The sequence below is a fragment of the Entelurus aequoreus genome, linkage group LG18, assembly GCF_033978785.1.
Source record: "Entelurus aequoreus isolate RoL-2023_Sb linkage group LG18, RoL_Eaeq_v1.1, whole genome shotgun sequence".
Taxonomy (NCBI): Eukaryota; Metazoa; Chordata; class Actinopteri; order Syngnathiformes; family Syngnathidae; genus Entelurus; species Entelurus aequoreus.
Genome location: NC_084748.1, coordinates 9461889 through 9483507, shown reverse-complemented (window position 1 = coordinate 9483507; position 21619 = coordinate 9461889). Strand labels below are relative to the sequence as shown.

General features: G+C 35.7%; 1 protein-coding gene across 1 annotated transcript in view; it reads left to right on the top strand.

The window, feature by feature from the left end:
* LOC133634271 (voltage-dependent T-type calcium channel subunit alpha-1I-like) overlaps nt 1–21619 on the top strand; it is a 334793-nt gene that overhangs the window by 215077 nt on the left and 98097 nt on the right. Inside the window, exons 22-24 of the mRNA XM_062027399.1 lie at nt 6752–7057; nt 13230–13355; nt 17211–17300. Coding sequence (XP_061883383.1) covers nt 6752–7057; nt 13230–13355; nt 17211–17300 — 522 coding nt within the window. The remainder of the gene's footprint in view (nt 1–6751; nt 7058–13229; nt 13356–17210; nt 17301–21619) is intronic.

Sequence of the window (21619 nt, the reverse complement as noted above, 5' to 3'; positions counted from 1 at the left end):
AGCTTTGTCCTCGGAGGTTGGTCCTGTGGAGGATTTGGGTGTGAGTAGTTCTTTGAGGTAGAGGGGGGCATTTCCATGGAGCCACTTCAAGTTATTACAGTATGTCTCTATATACATTTTTATTTAATTTTTTTAAATTTATTTTGGCCAAAGGGGGCATATTTCAATTCCTTACACACACTTGTTATTACATATGTTGGCCAGATGGGGAGCACTTCAAATTTTTACACACACTTGTTATTTCATATGTTGACCAGAGGGGGAGCACTTTTAAAATCGACACACAGTCAATTTGAAAAATTGTACCTTTTTGGGACCACCCTCATTTTGATGGATTTCACCACCAGGGTGCAAATGAGACATTATCTATTAGATGCAATGGTTTTCCGTATTGGGACCATGATTTATGTCCTAACTTGTTCACACCTCCTCATATGGAAGCTACTTTTCCTTGCTGGTGTCTCAAGAAGGTTAAAAATACAAGAACACATACACACACACATACATTCTTGAGACCTCTGAAAAATGCCTACCTCCCCCCGGGTACCAGCCTTTCTAGATACATAAAGATTTTTATTTACAACATTAATAATATACCGGTATACAAACTATGTAAATATAAAAAAGGTAAACTTTTACTTGTTTTTTTTTGTTTGTATTTGATTTTTAATCTTCATTGTTTACTTCAAGTTATTACAGTATGTCTCTATATACATATTTATGTATTTCTTTTTATTAATTTTAGCCCATGGGGGCGCATTTAAATTTCTTACACACACTTGTTATTTCATATGTTGACCAGAGGGAAGGGGGCACTTTTAAAATCGACACACAGTCAATTTGAAAAATTTCACCTTTTTGGGACCACAAGTGCTACAGTGTATTAAAAAAAAATTTTAAAAAATGAAAAATACAAACATTTTTAAAAAATTAAAAAGATAATACAAATAAAAAAATATAAACACTGGAACAGCCTTAAAGCTAGAACTAGTATGTATATATCTAAAAAAAAAAAAAAAAAAAAAAAGGCTTTTTTAAAAAGAAGGGTTTTTAAGCCTTTTTTAAAAGCATCCACAGTCTGTGGTGCCCTCAGGTGGTCAGGGAGAGCGTTCCACAGACTGGGAGTAGTGGAGCAGAAAGCCCGGTCTCCCATTGTTCGTAGCTTTTGGTTGGAGGAGGTTAGCCTGTCCGGAGCGGAGGTGTCGGGTGGAGGATTTGGGTGTGAGTAGTTCTTTGAGGTAGAGGGGGGAATTTCCATGGAGCCACTTCAAGTTATTACAGTATGTCTCGATATACATATTTATTAAATTTTTTTTAATACATTTTGGCCAAAGGGGGCGCATTTAAATTCCTTACACACACTTGTTATTACATATGTTGGCCAGAGGGGGAGCACTTTTAAAACCGACACACTGTCAATTTGAAGAATCCCTCCTTTTAGGGACCACCCTCATTTTGATAGATTTCACCACCAGGGAGCAAATGAGACATTCTCTATTAGATGCAATGGTTTTCTGTATTGGGACCATGATTTATGTCCTAACTTGTTCACACCTCCTCATATGGAAGCTACTTTTCCTTGTTGGTGTCTCAAGAAGGTTAAAAATACAAGAACACATACACACACACATACATTCTTGAGACCTCTGAAAAATGCCTACCTCCCCCCGGGTACCAGCCTTTCTAGATACATAAAGATTTTTATTTACAACATTAATAATATATACATACTATGTAAATATAAAAAAGGTAAACTTTTACTTGTTTTTTTGTTTGTATTTGATTTTTAATCTTCATTGTTTACTTCAAGTTATTACAGTATGTCTCTATATACATATTTATGTATTTCTTTGTATTAATTTTAGCCCATGGGGGCGCATTTAAATTTTTTACACACACTTGTTATTTCATATGTTGACCAGAGGGAAGGGGGCACTTTTAAAATCGACACACAGTCAACTTGAAAAATGTCACCTTTTTGGGACCACAAGTGCTACAGTGTATTAAAAAAAAATAAAAAAATGAAAAATACAAACATTTAAAAAAAATTAAAAAGATAATACAAATAAAAAAATATAAAAACTGGAACAGCCTTAAAGCTAGAACTAGTATGCATATATCTAAAAAAAAAAGAAAAAAAAAAGGCTTTTTTAAAAACATCCACAGTCTGTGGTGCCCTCAGGTGGTCAGGGAGAGCGTTCCACAGACTGGGAGCGGTGGAGCAGAAAGCCCGGTCTCCCATTGTTCGTAGCTTTTTGTTGGAGGTGGTTAGCCTGTCCGGAGCGGAGGTGTCGGGTGGAGGATTTGGGTGTGAGTAGTTCTTTGAGGTAGAGGGGGGCATTTCCATGGAGCCACTTCAAGTTATTACAGTATGTCTCGATATACATATTTATTTAATTTTTTTTAATACATTTTGGCCAAAGGGGGCGCATTTAAATTCCTTACACACACTTGTTATTACATATGTTGGCCAGAGGGGGGGCACTTTTAAAATCGACACACAGTCAACTTGAAAAATGTCACCTTTTTGGGACCACAAGTGCTACAGTGTATTAAAAAAAAATAAAAAAAATGAAAAATACAAACATTTAAAAAAAATTAAAAAGATAATACAAATAAAAAAATATAAAAACTGGAACAGCCTTAAAGCTAGAACTAGTATGCATATATCTAAAAAAATTTAAAAAAGGCTTTTTTAAAAAGAAGGGTTTTTAAGCCTTTTTTAAAAGCATCCACAGTCTGTGGTGCCCTCAGGTGGTCAGGGAGAGCGTTCCACAGACTGGGAGCGGTGGAGCAGAAAGCCCGGTCTCCCATTGTTCGTAGCTTTTGGTTGGAGGAGGTTAGCCTGTCTGGAGCGGAGGTGTCGGGTGGAGGATTTGGGTGTGAGTAGTTCTTTGAGGTAGAGGGGGGCATTTCCATGGAGCCACTTCAAGTTATTACAGTATGTCTCGATATACATATTTATTTAATTTTTTTTAATACATTTTGGCCAAAGGGGGCCCATTTAAATTCCTCACACACACTTGTTATTACATATGTTGGCCAGAGGGGGAGCACTTTTAAAACCGACACACAGTCAATTTGAAGAATCCCTCCTTTTAGGGACCACCCTCATTTTGATAGATTTCACCACCAGGGAGCAAATGAGACATTCTCTATTAGATGCAATGGTTTTCTGCATTGGGACCATGATTTATGTCCTCACCTGTTCACACCTCCTCATATGGAAGCTACTTTTCCCATGTTGGTGTCTCAAGAAGGGTGGAAATACAAGAACACACACACAGTTAGAGCAGGATATAAACAGTGTTTCTTGATAGGAAAAACAATGAGAATATAAACGCGTGTCGTGTTCCCCACATGACACTTTTCTACCCAGCGAGCGTCGTCGGGTGTCAGAAGACGCCGCGCCTCTCCAAACACACGACGCGCCTTCGTCTTTTTGGGACGTTTCCTCTCGTCTCGGCGTCCCCTCCTGTCGCCATAACCACATTCACCCATCGACATTCTTCCCTTTGTTGCTTTTTTTTTTCCCCTTTGAAACTTTGACAACTTGGCTGTTTGCATGAGTTGCGAAGTCAGAAATGAAAAAAGATGAAATGTGTTTTGTTTGAGAACAGTAGGATAGAATGTAGTACAGTAGTAATAATGTACAGCAGGGGTCACCAACCTTTTTGAAAGCAAGAGCTACTTCTTGGGTACTGATTAATGCGAAGGGCTACCAGTTTGATACGCACTTAAATAAATTGCCAGAAATAGCCAATTTGCTCAATTTACCTTTAACTCTATGTTATTATTAATAATTAATGATATTTAAACTTAATTGAACGGTTTAAAAGAGGAGAAAACACGAAAAAAATTACAATTAAATTTTGAAACATAGTTTATCTCCAATTTCGACTCTTTAAAATTCAAAATTCAACCGAAAAAAAAGAAGAGAAAAACTAGCTAATTCGAATCTTTTTGAAAAAATTAAAAAAAGAATTTATGGAACATAATTAGTAATTTTTCCTGATTAAGATTAATTTTAGAATTTGGATGACATGTTTTAAATAGGTTAAAATCCAATCTGCACTTTGCTAGAATATATAACAAATTGGACCAAGCTATATTTCTAACAAAGACAAATCATTATTTCTTCCAGATTTTCCAGAACAAAATTTTTTAAAAGAAATTCAAAAGACTTTGAAATAAGATTTAAATTTGATTCTACAGATTTTCTAGATTTGCCAGAATATTTTTTTTGAATTTTAAACATGATAAGTTTGAAGAAATATTTCACAAATATTGTTCGTCGAAAAAACAGAAGCTAAAATGAAGAATTAAATTTAAATTTATTTATTATTCTTTACAATAAAAAAAATTAATTTACTTGAACATTGATTTAAATTGTCAGGAAAGAAGAGGAAGGAATTTAAAAGGTAAAAAGGAATATGTGTTTAAAAATCCTAAAATCATTTTTAAGGTTGTATTTTTTCTCTAAAATTGTCTTTCTGAAAGTTATAAGAAGCAAAGTAAAATAATTAATGAATTTATTTAAACAAGTGAAGACCAAGTCTTTAAAATATTTTCTTGGATTTTCAAATTCTATTTGAGTTTTGTCTCTCTTAGAATTAAAAATGTCGAGCACAGCGATACCAGCTTGCTAGTAAATAAATACAATTTAAAAAATAGAGGCAGCTCACTGGTAAGTGCTGCTATTTGAGCTATTTTTAGAACAGGCCAGCGGGCTACTCATCTGGTCCTTACGGGCCACCTGGTGCCCGCGGGCACCGCGTTGGTGACCCCTGATGTACAGTATTCACCAGGGGTGCCCAAAAAAAAAAAAAAAACGATTCGTTATTGAATTGTGATTCTTATTCATCCCGATTATAAATCGATTCATAATGTTCAGGAATCGATTTTTCTTTTTCTTTTATGAGAAGCAGATGCTGGTACTTTTGACTTGAAATGTCACTATTAGGGGTGAACAAAAAAAATACATTCACATCCGAATCGCAATTCTTATTCATGATCACCATGATTCTTAATCAATTCATAATTTAAAAATAAATAAATTCAAAAACTGTTATAGTTTATTATTATTATTTAATTATTTTTTTTTATATATATTTTTTTAATTATTAATTTTAATTTTGACTTGAAATTTCATTATTAGGAATGCACAAAAAATAGATTCACATCCGAATTGCAATTCTAAATCGATTCATATTTTTCAAAAATTAATTTAAAAAATATATTATTATTATTATTAGTGTTATTAGTATTATTATTATTATTAATATTATATTAGTAATATTATCATTATCATTATTATAGTTGGTATTAATAATATTATTATTATTATCATTATTTTTATCATTATTATTATTATTATTATTATTATTATTATTATTTTTAATAAGAATCAGATGCTGGTACCTTTGAATTAAAATTTCATTATTAGAAATGAACAAAAAATTGATTCGGACCCGAATTGCAATTCTAAATTCTAAAAAATAAATAAATAAATAAAATATTATTATTATTATTATTATTATTATTATTATTAATATTCTATTAGTAGTAGTATTATTATCATTATTATAGTTTATATTATTATAATTATTATTATTATTATTATTATTATTGTTATTATTATTACAAATATTATGATGATTATTATTATTATTATTATTTTTAATAAGAATCAGATGCTGGTACCTTTGACTTGAAATGTCATTATTAGGAGTGCACAAAAAAATATATATATTCATCATGATTCTAAATCAATTTTAAATCTAAATCGATTTAAAAATGTTTTATAATTTATTATTATTATCATTATTATTATTATTATTATTATAATAAGTACAAAAAATAATATATATAGTTAATGATTAATGATAAAATGTATATTGTTATTATTATGATCATGATAAGACCAATATTATTGTTATTAGTAGTAATATTATTTATTTTAAAAAGAATCAGATACTGGTACTTTTGACATAAAATGTCATTATTCGGGGCGCACAAAAAAAATCGATTCCCATTCAAATTGCGATTCTTTCAGATCGATTCATAATTGTCAAAAATCAATTTAAAAAAGAAAAATGTTTAGTTGTATTCTAAGAATCAGTTTGAAGAATATGTTTTATTTGAAATGTAAAAAAAAAAAAAAATTGCGATTCTTTCAGATCGATTCATAATTGTCAAAAATCAATTTAAAAAAGAAAATGTTTAGTTGTATTATAAGAATCAGTTTGAAGAATACGTTTGACTTGAAATGTAAATACAATAAAATAAATAAATAAATAAAAATGTAATTAAAAAAATAAAAAATAAAATATACATATATACACATGTATATGTATTTTGAATTATGTTGGTAATTGAAAAAAAAAATGTGTTAACAAAATGCGTGTGTTTAAAAATGTTATGTAAAAAAAATCAGTGCAAAAAAGTCAGTGCAAAAAAAAAACAGTTTAAAAAAGATTCAGTATGAAAAAATTCAGTGCAAGTAAAAGCACACCAAAACGCACAATTGATTTTGCTTTAATCCGCCCCTTAAGTCCTCTAGCAGCTATAACATTATAAAAGGAAATTGCTGAATAGACGATATGTCTGCTATTTTTTCATTTCTGACCATCCAAATATGCTGAAACACACACATAGGACATACAACACAGGCCCTTAGTCGTGTGCGTGTGTTAAACTCTTATTTTGTTAACGAGACCAACACATGCCCATGATGCTGCCGTGTCCCCAGGTGGTGTCCATGGGCCTCTACCTGGGAGAGAAGGCCTACCTGAGGAGCAGCTGGAACATTCTGGACGGCTTCCTGGTCTTCGTGTCGCTCATCGACATCGTGGTGTCCATGGCGGGCGGCGCCAAGATCCTGGGCGTGCTGCGCGTCCTCCGGCTGCTGCGGACGCTGCGTCCCCTGCGGGTCATCAGCAGGGCCCCCGGCCTCAAGCTGGTGGTGGAGACCCTCATCACCTCCCTCAAGCCCATCGGCAACATCGTCCTCATCTGCTGCGCCTTCTTCATCATCTTCGGCATCCTGGGAGTTCAGGTGAACGCCTCATCCCTCGCTGAGATGATGCGCTATTATCTGCCACCTGGTGGTGGTTTGAGCACACTGCAGCTAGTCACACGCAGGATTCTCACTGGAATGAGGCAAAAATACAACCTTACCTACCGTACCTTCTCAGCGTTCCCATCATGCAACAGTGTGTGTGTGTGTGTGTGTGTGTGTGTGTGTGTGTGTGTGTGTGTGTGTGTGTGTGTGTGTGTGTGTGTTCTGGCAATACCTACTTAATGGGGACATCGCTCTGTTTACACAGTCACCTTTAAGGGACCTCTGACAAGTAGTGTGGGTGGATGGTTGAAAGGTCGGAATTGGGTAAAAAATGTCGCAAAATTTGGGGCATTGTATAACTATGAAAATGTCCTAGGAATTTGGGAATTTCGGGAAATACAGGAATTTTTGAAAATATTGGTAATACAACAATTTTCCTCGATGACATGAATGGGTTGGCGTTGGAATTTTTCGAAGCGGTTGAAAAATGTTGACGTAGTAACAGTTTGAATTTTATTTGGTATTTTGGAATTCCTGGAATTTAGGAAAAAATTAAATTTTTTATGAAAAACTAAAAAGTTTTGTTGTCCTAATTCAGAAGAAGGTTTTGAAGGTGGAATGTTAAAAAACAGTTGAAAAAAGTGGACTGTGAAAACTTTCCAGGAAGAGGTAAAATAGGGCTTTGAACGTTTTTGAACTTGGGAAAATGGTAGTTTGATTGTCGACAGTGGGTGGAGTGTGGATGGTGGAACGGTCCTAATCGGATGAGAAATGTGGGATATGCAGTAGATTGTATATTTCCCATTCATTGTCAATAGGGAGGGAGAAAATTGCCGGAAATTCCGGGAAAACGGAGAATTTTGGTAAAGGGAAAACATGTTTTGTGTTCGACACATGTGAAGAGTAGTGTGGGTGGATGGCTGAAAGGTCGGAATCGGGTAAAAAATGTCGCAAAATTTTGGGCATTGTATAACTATGAAAATGTCCACTCATTTGAATGGGAATTTCCTAGGAATTTGGGGATTTCGGGATAAACAGGAATTTTGGAAAATATTGGTAATGCAACAATTTTCCTTGATGACATGAATGGGTTGGCGTTGGAATTTTTCGAAACGGTTGAAAAATGTTGACGTGGTACCAGTTTGAATTTTATTTGGTATTTCGGAATTCCTGGAATTTAGGAAAAAAGGAAATTTTTTATGAAAAACAAAAAAGTTTTGTTGTCCCAATTCAGAAGAAGGTTTTGAAGGTGGAATGGTAAAAAACAGTTGAAAAATGTGGACTGTGAAAACTTTCCAGGAAGAGGTAAAATAGGGCTTTGAACTTTTTTGAACTTGGGAAAATGGTAGTTAGATTGTCGAAGGTGAGTGGAGTGTGGATGGTGGAACGGTCCTAATCGGATGAGAAATGTGGGATATGCAGTAGATTGTATATTTCCCATTCATTGTCAATGGGGAGAAAATTGCCGGAAATTCCGGGAAAACGGGGAATTTTGGTAAAGGGAAAACATGTTTTGTGTTCAACACATGTGAAGAGTAGTGTGGGTAGATGGTTGAAAGGTCGGAATTGGGTAAAAAAATGTCGCAAAATTTTGGCCATTGTATAACTCTGAAAATGTCCACTCATTTGAATGGGAATTTCCTAGGAATTTGGGAATTTTGGGAAAAAGTGGATTTTTTTAAAATATTGGTAATACAACAATTTTCCTTGATGATATGAATGGGTTGGCGTTGGAATTTTTCGAAGCAGTTGAAAAATGTTGACGTAGTAACAGTTTGAATTTTATTTGGTATTTCGGAATTCCTGGAATTAAGGAATTTTTTGATGAAAAACAAAAAAGTTTTGTTGTCCCAATTCAGAAGAAGGTTTTGAAGGTGGAATGGTCAAAAACGGTTGAAAAATGTGGACTGTGAAAACTTTCCAGGAAGAGGTAAAATAGGGTTTTGAACTTTTTTGAACTTGGGAAAATGGTAGTTAGATTGTCGAAGGTGAGTGGAGTGTGGATGGTGGAACGGTCCTAATCGGATGAGAAATGTGGGACATGCAGTAGATTGTATATTTCCCATTCATTGTCAATGGGGAGAAAATTGCCGGAAATTCCGGGAAAACTGAGAATTTTGGTAAAGGGAAAACATGTTTTGTGTTCGACACATGTGAAGAGTAGTGTGGGTGGATGGCTGAAAGGTCGGAATCGGGTAAAAAATGTCGCAAAATTTTGGTCATTGTATAACTATGAAAATGTCCACTCATTTGAATGGGAATTTCCTAGGAATTTGGGAATTTCGGGAAATACAGGAATTTTTGAAAATATTGGTAATACAACAATTTTCCTCGATGATATGAATGGGTTGGCGTTGGAATTTTTCGAAGCGGTTGAAAAATGTTGACGTAGTAACAGTTTGAATTTTATTTGGTATTTCCGAATTCCTGGAATTTAGGAAAAAACAAATTTTTTATGAAAAACAAAAAAGTTTTGTTGTCCCAATTCAGAAGAAAGTTTTGAAGGTGGAATGTTAAAAAACAGTTGAAAAAAGTGGACTGTGAAAACTTTCCAGGAAGAGGTAAAATAGGGCTTTGAACTTTTTTGAACTTGGGAAAATGGTAGTTAGATTGTCGAAGGTGAGTGGAGTGTGGATGGTGGAACGGTCATAATCGGATGAGAAATGTGGGATATGCAGTAGATTGTATATTTCCCATTCATTGTCAATGGGGAGAAAATTGCCGGGAAAACAGGGAATTTTGGTAAAGGGAAAACATGTTTTGTGTTCGACACATGTGAAGAGTAGTGTGGGTGGATGGTTGAAAGGTCGGAATTGGGTAAAAAATGTCGAAAATTTTTTGTCATTGTATAACTATGAAAATGTGCACTCATTTGAATGGGAATTTCCTAGGAATTTGGGAATTTCGGGAAATACAGGAATTTTTGAAAATATTGGTAATACAACAATTTTCCTTAATGATATGAATGGGTTGGCGTTGGAATTTTTCAAAGCGGTTGAAAAATGTTGACGTAGTAACAGTTTGAATTTTATTTGGTATTTCGGAATTCCTGGAATTTAGGAAAAAATGAATTTTTTTATGAAAAACAAATAAGTTTTGTTGTCCCAATTCAGAAGAAGGTTTTGAAGGTGGAATGGTAAAATACGGTTGAAAAATGTGGACTGTGAAAACTTTCCAGGAAGAGGTAAAATAGGGCTTTGAACTTGGGAAAATGGTAGTTAGATTGTCGAAGGTGAGTGGAGTGTGGATGGTGGAACGGTCCTAATCGGATGAGAAATGTGGGATATGCAGTAGATTGTATATTTCCCATTCATTGTCAATAGGGAGGGAGAAAATTGCCGGAAATTCCGGGAAAACGGGGAATTTTGGTAAAGGGAAAACATGTTTTGTGTTCGACACATGTGAAGAGTAGTGTGGGTGGATGGCTGAAAGGTGGGAATCGGGTAAAAAATGCCGCAAAATTTTGGTCATTGTATAACTATGAAAATGTCCACTCATTTGAATGGGAATTTCCTAGGAATTTGGGAATTTGGGGAAAAAGTGGAATTTTTGAAAATATAGGTAATACAACAATTTTCCTTGATGATATAAATGGGTTGGCGTTGGAATTTTTCGAAGCGGTTGAAAAATGTTGTCGTGGTAACAGTTTGAATTTTATTTGGTATTTCGGAATTCCTGGAATTTAGGAAAAAACGAAATTTTTTATGAAAAACAAAAAAGTTTTGTTGTCCTAATTCAGAAGAAGGTTTTGAAGGTGGAATGTTAAAAAACAGTTGAAAAAAGTGGACTGTGAAAACTTTCCAGGAAGAGGTAAAATAGGCCTTTGAACTTTTTTGAACTTGGGAAAATGGTAGTTAGATTGTCGAAGGTGAGTGGAGTGTGGATGGTGGAACGGTCCTAATCGGATGAGAGATGTGGGATATGCAGTAGATTGTATATTTCCCATTCATTGTCAATGGGGAGAAAATTGTCGGAAATTCCGGGAAAACTGAGAATTTTGGTAAAGGGAAAACATGTTTTGTGTTCGACACATGTGAAGAGTAGTGTGGGTGGATGGCTGAAAGGTCGGAATCGGGTAAAAAATGTCGCAAAATTTTGGTCATTGTATAACTATGAAAATGTCCACTCATTTGAATGGTAATTTCCTAGGAATTTCGGGAAAAACAGGAATTTTTGAAAATATTGGTAATACAACAATTTTCCTCGATGATATGAATGGGTTGGCGTTGGAATTTTTCGAAGCGGTTGAAAAATGTTGACGTAGTAACAGTTTGAATTTTATTTGGTATTTCGGAATTCCTGGTATTTAGGAAAAAAGGAAATGTTTTATGAAAAACAAAAAAGTTTTGTTGTCCCAATTCAGAAGAAGGTTTTGAAGGTGGAATGGTAAAAAACAGTTGAAAAATGTGGACTGTGAAAACTTTCCAGGAAGAGGTAAAATAGGCCTTTGAACTTTTTTGAACTTGGGAAAATGGTAGTTAGATTGTCGAAGGTGAGTGGAGTGTGGATGGTGGAACGGTCCTAATCGGATGAGAAATGTGGGATATGCAGTAGATTGTATATTTCCCATTCATTGTCAATGGGGAGAAAATTGCCGGAAATTCCGGGAAAACTGAGAATTTTGGTAAAGGTAAAACATGTTTTGTGTTCGACACATGTGAAGAGTAGTGTGGGTGGATGGCTGAAAGGTCGGAATCGGGTAAAAAATGTCGCAAAATTTTGGTCATTGTATAACTATGAAAATGTCCACTCATTTGAATGGTAATTTCCTAGGAATTTCGGGAAAAACAGGAATTTTTGAAAATATTGGTAATACAACAATTTTCCTCGATGATATGAATGGGTTGGCGTTGGAATTTTTCGAAGCGGTTGAAAAATGTTGACGTAGTAACAGTTTGAATTTTATTTGGTATTTCGGAATTCCTGGAATTTAGGAAAAAACAATTTTTTTTATGAAAAACAAAAAAGTTTTGTTTTCCTAATTCAGAAGAAGGTTTTGAAGGTGGAATGTTAAAAAACAGTTGAAAAAAGTGGACTGTGAAAACTTTCCAGGAAGAGCTTCGGAAAACCAGAAATTGTGGGAATTCCTGGAATCTTTTTTTTTAACTTGGGAAAATGGTAGTTTGATTGTCCAAGGGGGTCCGGCATGACATTACACTTTTGTTATTGCTATAAAAAGTGTGTGTGTGTGTGTGTAAACCAGGGGTCGGCAACCCGCGGCTCTAGAGCCGCATGCGGCTCTTTAGCGCCGCCCTAGTGGCTCTCTGGAGCTTTTTAAAAAATTTATGAAAAATGGAAAAAGATGAGGGAAAAAAAAAAAGTTTTTGTTTTAATATGGTTTTCGTAGGAGGACAAACATGACGCAAACCTCCCTAATTGTTATAAAGCACACTGTTTATATTAAACACGCTTCACTGATTTGAGTATTTGCCGAGCGCCGTTTTGTCCTACTAATTTTGGCGGTCCTTGAACTCACCGTATAGTTTGTTTACAAGTATAACTTTCTCCGACTTTCTAGGACGTGTTTTATGCCACTTCTTTTTCTGTCTCATTTTGTCCACCAAACTTTTAACGTTGTGCGTGAATGCACAAAGGTGAGTTTTGTTGATGTTATTGACTTGTGTGGAGTGCTAATCAGACATATTTGGTCACTGCATGACTGCAAGCTAATCGATGCTAACATGCTATTTAGGCTAGCTATATGTATATATTGCATCATTATGCCTCATTTGTAGCTATATTTGAGCTCATTTAGTTTTCTTTAAGTCATCTTAATTCAATTCATAACTCATGACACAATATGGCTTTTCATTTTTTGCGGCTCCAGACAGATTTGTTTTTGTATTTTTGCTCCAATATGGCTCTTTCAACATTTTGGGTTGCCGACCCCTGCCATAAACCATATTATTTATCCCCAGTAAGAATGATCAGCACATTACTTCATCAATCCAGAGATTTAAAGACGTGTATGAGCTCATTTTTACCTCTTTTTTTTTTATGCCTCCACAACCTGTAGAAAGGGTGCTTCCCCACAAGTGATGATCCAAAACTTGGTCCCCCATTCCAAATGATAACCAGTATGTGTGTGTGTGTGTGTGTGTGTGTGTGTGTGTGTGTGTGTGTGTGTGTGTGTGTGTGTGTGTGTGTGTGTGTGTGTGTGTGTCAGCTGTTCAAAGGCAAGTTCTACTACTGCGTGGGCGTGGACGTGAAAAACATCACCAACAAGTCCGACTGCCTGGCTGCCAACTACCGATGGGTTCATCACAAATACAACTTTGACAACCTCGGACAGGTACGAGGCCGCGACCACACACCTGGCAGCGTCTCCGTTCCGCGCACGGACAAAGCGGCGTCCGACTTTCTCGCAGTTGTTGCGTCTCCGCTGCGAGACGCAACATAACAGATGCCATGTATCACACGCAGAAACGTTATGGAGTGGCACACACTTACGCATAGCAACACCGGCGTAGCTATGTGAGCTACGTGCTAACAATGACCTTTTCCTTTGCGGAAAGAGATTATTCTAGATTGTACCTAATGTCATGACTGTTTTTATTGATTATTGACTATTTTATTGATTGTGGGACAAGCAGTAGAAAATGGATGGATGGTAATTTTTCGTCACTTATTGTCTTTGGTACACTAATGTGTAGAGCTGTCCGATAATATCGGCCGGCCGATATAATCGGCCGATAAATGCTTTAAAATGTAATATCGGAAATTACCGGTATCGTTTTTTTTTTATTATCGGTATCGTTTTTTTTTTGTTTGTTTGTTTTTTTTTTGTTTTTTTTTTATTAAATCAACATAAAAAACACAGGATACACTTACAATTAGTGCACCAACCCAAAAAACCTCCCTCCCCCATTTACACTCATTCACACAAAAGGGTTGTTTCCTTCTGTTATTAATATTCTGGTTCCTACATTATATATCAATATATATCAATACAGTCTGCAAGGGATACAGTCCGTAAGCACACATGATTGTGCGTGCTGCTGCTCCACTAATAGTACTAACCTTTAACAGCTAATTTTAGTCATTTTCATTAATTACTAGTTTCTATGTAACTGGTTTTATATTTTTGTACTTTCTTTTTTATTCAAGAAAATGTTTTTAATTTATTTATCTTATTTTATTTTATTAATTTAAAAAAAAAAGGACCTTATCTTCACCATACCTGGTTGTCCAATTTAGGCATAATAATGTGTTAATTCCACAACTGTATATATCAATATCGGTATCGGTTGATATCGGTATCGGTAATTAAAGAGTTGGACAATATCGGAATATCGGATATCGGCAAAAAGCCATTATCGGACATCCCTACTAATGTGTATATTTTAGGCCATTGGTTCTTTGTTTTATTTTTGCAAAAATATATATATCTATTTTTATATTGCTCTTTTTATCTTTGGTATGAACATTATTATGTAAACTCGTAGTTATTATTACTTTTTTTGGTTCTTTGTTGTTGCTATTTTTGTATTACAACATTTTATTATTTGATCATGTTGTACTGCATTGTAATCTTTTGTTTTGTGATTGTGTGATGTTTTTTGCCCGGACCCCAGGAAGAACAGTCTCCACTGCGGTGTAGACCAGGGGTCACCAACGCGGTGCCCGCGGGCACCAGGTAGCCCGTAAGGACCAGACGAGTAGCCCGCTGGCCTGTTCTAAAAATAGCTCAAATAACAGCACTTACCAGTGAGCTGCCTCTATTTTTTAAATTGTATTTATTTACTAGCAAGCTGGTCTCGCTTTGCTCGACATTTTTAATTCTAAGAGAGACAAAACTCAAATAGAATTTGAAAATCCAAGAAAATATTTGAAAGACTTGGTCTTCACTAACTGACAAAGAAACAGATAACAGATTTGGTGTCCAGTTCAAAGTGTGACAGGATTTATTAAAAAAATTGAGGGTTTTATATTTTACATGAGTTATTTGTACAAACATGTTGCAAAGTAATTCATGATTTGTTAAAAAATGTTAGTGACTAGCTAGTTAAAATGGGATATTGTGATTTCACAAGACTGTCTTAGAAGTGATCATTCGAAAATGTTCAATTTGAAAAATGTGCACTTAGAGAAAATATAAAAATAAAGTGTTGCATATTGATATTTATCTGTTTCTATATATATTAAATTAGGGATGTCCGATAATGGCTTTTTGCCGATATCCGATATTCCGATATTGTCCAACTCTTTAATTACCGATACCGATATCAACCGATACCGATATCAACCGATATATGCAGTCGTGGAATTAACACATTATTATGCCTAATTTGGACAACCAGGTATGGTGAAGATAAGGTACTTTTTTAAAAAAAAATAGTAAAATAAGATAAATAAATTAAAAACATTTTCTTGAATAAAAAAGAAAGTACAACAATATAAAAACAGTTACATAGAAACTAGTAATGAATGAAAATTAGTCAAATCAACTGTTAAAGGTTAGTACTATTAGTGGACCAGCAGCACGCACAATCATGTGTGCTTACGGACTGTATCCCTTGCAGACTGTATTGATATATATTGATATATAATGTAGGAACCAGAATATTAATAACAGAAAGAAACAACCCTTTTGTGTGAATGAGTGTAAATGGGGGGAGGGAGGTTTTTTGGGTTGGTGCACTAATTGTAAGTGTATCTTGTGTTTTTTATGTTGATTTAATTAAAAAACAAACAAAAAAAAAACACGATACCGATAATAAAAAACCGATACCGATAATTTCCGATATTACATTTTAACGCATATATCTCTAATCTCTAATATTTATTGTGAGAAATCATTAAGATGATCAGTGTTTCCACAATGATAAATATCGTTAATTATTAATAATAACATAGAGTTAAAGGTAAATTGAGCAAATTGGCTATTTCTGGCAATTTATTTAAGGGTGTATCAAACTGGTAGCCCTTCGCACTAATCAGTACCCAAGAAGTAGCTCTTGGTTTCAAAAAGGTTGGTGACCCCTGGTGTAGACTAATGGGGATCCTTAATAAACTAAACTAATGATGGATGGTTGGCAGAGCTTTATTTTAAGATGTGCAGAGAAGCCTGATGTAAAGGGGAGCCACGTCGTTTTTATCAAGGGAGCACATTCCTAGTTACGTCTCACAGGGCCAAATTATTTGTCTGGCGGATTATGTCAAATAATGTGACGAACCACATTAAATGACATGGCGGGCCACTTTAAATGACGTGACGGACCACGTTAAATGGCGGAATAATGAAAGTACACGTCTCAAGAATTTGTTTCCACGTTTGGTACTTCCATAAATAGAAAGGGGACGTGTATGATCTCGTCTCGTCTAGTCAGCACTCGAGCAGCAGCATTCATTACAAGCTGGGGGAACTTTCTCAAAAAAGATATTTCTCTTACAGTGAGTGAAAAACAAGAACATAATATCGATGAAGTGATGGAAAAATTGCTGCTAAAACTGTGTATGTGTTTGTATTTGTTTATTATTTATAAAGTATATTTTATGTTCTATAAGTTTTGATATTGATACATTACATTGATATATAATTTTTTATTTATTCATAATTTATAAATTGTGTATTTTTTATCATTAATATAGTCGTTTCTGAGTATTATTTGTACATATTAGATGATTTTATATTCATTAGTATTCATAAATTATTAGCTTTTATTACATTAACATCTATAAATCATATATATTTAATTCAGTATTATTCTTATTTTAACTTTCATTTATTTTTGTTTATAAATTATATTTATACATTATTTGTTGTTTATTATTGTTTAATTTAATTATTTATTTATTTACGGCGTGGCGAAGTTGGTAGAGTGGCCGTGCCAGCAATCGGAGGGTTGCTGGTTACTGGGGTTCAATCCCCACCTTCTACAACCCTAGTCACGTCCGTTGTGTCCTTGGGCAAGACACTTCACCCTTGCTCCTGATGGCTGCTGGTTAGCGCCTTGCATGGCAGCTCCCGCCATCAGTGTGTGAATGGGTGAATGTGGAAATAGTGTCAAAGCGCTTTGAGTACCTTGAAGGTAGAAAAGCGCTATACAAGTATAACCCATTTATTTATGTATTAATGTTCCAAGTCCAGTTTTTGGTTGTGTCCTAATTATTTTGTCCACTTTGTGTGTGTGTGTCCCTCTCTAAGGCTCTGATGTCCTTGTTCGTGCTGGCCTCCAAAGACGGATGGGTCAACATCATGTACCATGGTCTGGATGCGGTGGGGATAGACCAGCAGGTAACACACACACAACAACGAGGGCTGGACGAAAAAAACGATATCGTTATATATCGCGATAGACGCGTAATCGTTCCTGGTAATTTTGGGAAATCAGGAAAGGGTGAACGGAGTGTGTGGTTCAAATCGGATGAGAAAAGGAAAACATGTTTTGTGTTCGATATATCAAAAGAGTAGCGTAAGTGGATTGTTGAAAGGTCAGAATCGGGTTTAAAAATGATGCCAAATTTTTTAAATGTAGGGCATTGTAGAACTATGAATTTGTCCATTCATTTAAATGGGAATTTCCTGGATATTTGGGAACTTCGGTAAAACCGTGACTTTAAGAAAATATTGATACTAGCACAATTGTCCTAGATGATATGAATGGGTTGGTGTTGGAATTTTTGAAAAATGTTGACGTAGTAAGAGAATGGGTAATTCGGAAATCCTGGAATTTTGGGAAAACCGGGAATTGGTACAAAAACAAAAATAGGAACGTTGACGTAGTAAGAGAATGGGTAATTCGGAAATCTTGGAATTTTGGGAAAACCAGGAATTGGTACAAAAACAAAAATAGGAACGTCGGTTGTCCCATCTAAGAGTAATGTTTTGAAGGTGGAATGGTCAAAAACGGTTGAAAAATGTGGACTGTGAAAACTTTCCAGGAAGAGGTGAAAACAGGGCTTTCCTGGAATTTTTTTGAACTTGGAAGATGGTAGCTTGGTTATTCAAGGTGAGTGGAGTGTGTGGATGGTGGAACGGTTTGAATCGGTTGAGAAATGTAGGAACATTCCTGGTAATTCTGGGAAATCAGGGAATTTTCGGAACCCGGAAACAGGCTGGCTTGAATGTCCAGGGTGAGCGCAGTGTTTGGTTCAAATCGGATGAGAAAAGGAAAAAATGTTTTGTGTTCAATACATCAAAAGAGTAGTGTGGGTTGATGGTCGAAAGGTCGGAATCAGGTTTAAAAATGACGCCAAATTTTGGGAATTTTGGGCATTGTTGAACTATGAATTTGTCCATTCATTTAAATGGGAATTTCCTGGAAATTTGGGAGCTTCGGTAAAACTGTGACTTTTTTAGAATATTGATACTAGCACAATTGTCCTAGATGATATGAATGGGTTGGTGTTGGAATTTTTGGAATCGGTTGAAAAATGTTGACATAGTAAGAGAATGGGTATTTCAAAAATCCTGGAATTTTGGGAAAACCTGGAATTGGTACAAAAACAAAAATAGGAACGTCGGTGGTCCCATCTAAGAGTAATGTTTTGAAGGTGGAATGGTTGAAAACGGTTGAAAAATGTGGACTGTGAAAACTTTCCAGGAAGAGGTGAAAATAGGGCTTTCCTGGAATTTTTTTGAATCTGGAAGATGGTAGTTTGGTTTTCAAGGTGAGTGGAGTGTGTGGATGGTGGAACGGTTTGAATCGGTTGAGAAATGTAGGGACATTCCTGGTAATTTTGGGAAATCAGAGAATTTTTGGAACCTGGAAACATGTTGACTTGAATGTCCAGGGTGAGTGGAGGGTGTGGTTCAAATCGGATGAGAAAAGGAAAACATGTTTTGTGTTCGATATATCAGAAGAGTAGTGTGGTGGATGGTTGAAAGATCGGAATCGGGTTTAAAAATGACGCCAAATTTTGGAATTTTGGGCATTGTAGAACTATGAATTTGTCCATTCATTTAAATGGGAATTTCCTGGATATTTGGGAACTTCGGTAAAAACGTGACTTTAAGAAAATATTGATACTAGCACAATTGTCCTAGATGATATGAATGGGTTGGTGTTGGAATTTTTGAAACATGTTGACGTAGTAAGAGAATGGGTAATTCGGAAATCCTGGAATTTTGGGAAAACCAGGAATTGGTACAAAAACAAAAATAGGAACGTTGACGTAGTAAGAGAATGGGTAGTTCGGAAATCTTGGAATTTTGGGAAAACGAGGAATTGGTACAAAAACAAAAATAGGAACGTCGGTGGTCCCATCTAAGAGTAATGTTTTGAAGGTGGAATGGTCAAAAACGGTTGAAAAATGTGGACTGTGAAAACTTTCCAGGAAGAGGTGAAAACAGGGCTTTCCTGGAATTTTTTTGAACTTGGAAGATGGTAGCTTGGTTATTCAAGGTGAGTGGAATGTGGGGATGGTGGAACAGTTAGCATCGGTTGAGAAATATAGGGACATTACTGGTAATTCTGGGAAATCAGGGAATTTTCGGAACCTGGAAACAGGCTGGCTTGAATGTCCAGGGTGAGTGGAGGGTGTGGTTCAAATCGGATGAGAAGAGGAAAACATGTTTTGTGTTCAATACATCAAAAGAGTAGTAGGGGTTGATGGTCGAAAGATCGGAATCGGGTTTAAAAATGACGCCCAATTTTGAAAATTTAGGGCATTGTGGAATTATGAATTCGTCCATTCATTTAAATGGGAATTTCCTGGAAATTTTGGGAACTTTGGTAAAACCGTGACTTTTTTTAAAATATTGACACTAGCACAATAGTCCTGGATGATATGAATGGGTTGGTGTTGGAATTTTTGGAATCGGTTGAAAAATGTTGACATAGTAAGAGAATGGGTATTTCAAAAATCCTGGAATTTTGGGAAAACCTGGAATTTGTACAAAAACAAAAATAGGAGCGTTGGTTGTCCCATCTAAGAGGAATGTTTTTAAGGTGGAATGGTCAAAACAGTTGAAAAATGTGGACTGTAGAAAACCTTCCAGGAAGAGGTGAAAACAGGGCTTTCCTGGAATTTTTTTTAACTCGGAAGATGGTAGCTTGGTTATTCAAGGTGAGTGGAGTGTGGGGATGGTGGAACAGTTAGCATCGGTTGAGAAATATAGGGAAATTCCTGGTAATTCTGGGAAATCAGGGAATTTTCGGAACCTGGAATTAGGCTGGCTTGAATGTCCAGGGTGAGTGGAGGGTGTGGTTCAAATCGGATGAGAAAAGGAAAATATGTTTTGTGTTCGATATATCAGAAGAGTAGGGTGGGTGGATGGTTGAAAGATCGGTTACGGGTTAAAAAAATTATGCCAAATTTTGAAAATTTAGGGCATTGTGGAATTATGAATTTGTCTATTAATTTAAATGGGAATTTCCTGGAAATTTGGGAACTTCGGTAAAACCGTGACTTTTTGAAAATATTGATACTAGCACAATTGTCCTAAATGATATGAATGGGTTGGTGTTGGAATTTTTTTAAAATGTTGACGTAGTAAGAGAATGGGTAATTTGGAAATCCTGGAATTTTGGGAAAACCAGGAATTTGTACAAAAACAAAAATAGGAACGTCGGTGGTCCCATCTAAGAGTAATGTTTTGAAGGTGGAATGGTTGAAAACGGTTGAAAAATGTGGGCTGTGAAAACTTTCCAGGAAGAGGTGAAAATAGGGCTTTCCTGGAATTTTTTTGAATTTGGAAGATGGTAGTTTGGTTTTCAAGGTGAGTGGAGTGTGTGGATGGTGGAACGGTTGGAATCGGTTGAGAAATGTAGGAACATTCCTGGTCATTCTGGTAAATCAGGGAATTTTCGGAACCTGGAAACAGGCTGGCTTGAATGTCCAGGGTGAGTGGAGGGTGTGGTTCAAATCGGATGAGAAGAGGAAAACATGTTTTGTGTTCAATACATCAAAAGAGTAGTGGGGGTTGATGGTCGAAAGATCGGAATCGGGTTTAAAAATGATGCCAAATTTTGGGAATTTGGGGCTTTGTAGAACTATGAATTTGTCCATTCATTTAAATGGGAATTTCCTGGAAATTTGGGAGTTTCTGTAAAACTGTGACTTTTTTAAAATATTGATACTAGCACAATTGTCGTAGATGATATGAATGGGTTGGTGTTGGAATTTTTGGAATCGGTTGAAAAATGTTGACGTAGTAAGAGTTTGAATTGAGAATGGGTAATTTGGAAAATCCTGGAATTTTTGGAAAACCTGGAATTTGTACAAAAACAAAAATAGGAATGTCGGTGGTCCCATCTAAGAGGAATGTTTTGAAGGTGGAATGGTCAAAAACCGTTGGAAAATGTGGACTGTCAAAACTTTCCAGGAAGAGGTGAAAATAGGGCTTTCCTGGAATTTTTTTGAACTTGGAAGATGGTAGCTTGGTTTTTCAAGGTGAGTGGAGTGTGGGGATGGTGGAACAGTTAGCATCGGTTGAGAAATATAGGGACATTCCTGGTAATTCTGGGAAATCAGGGAATTTTCGGAACCTGGAATTAGGCTGGCTTGAATGTCCAGGGTGAGTGGAGGGTGTGGTTCAAATCGGATGAGAAAAGGAAAACATGTTTTGTGTTCGATATATCAGAAGAGTAGTGTGGGTGGATGGTTGAAAGA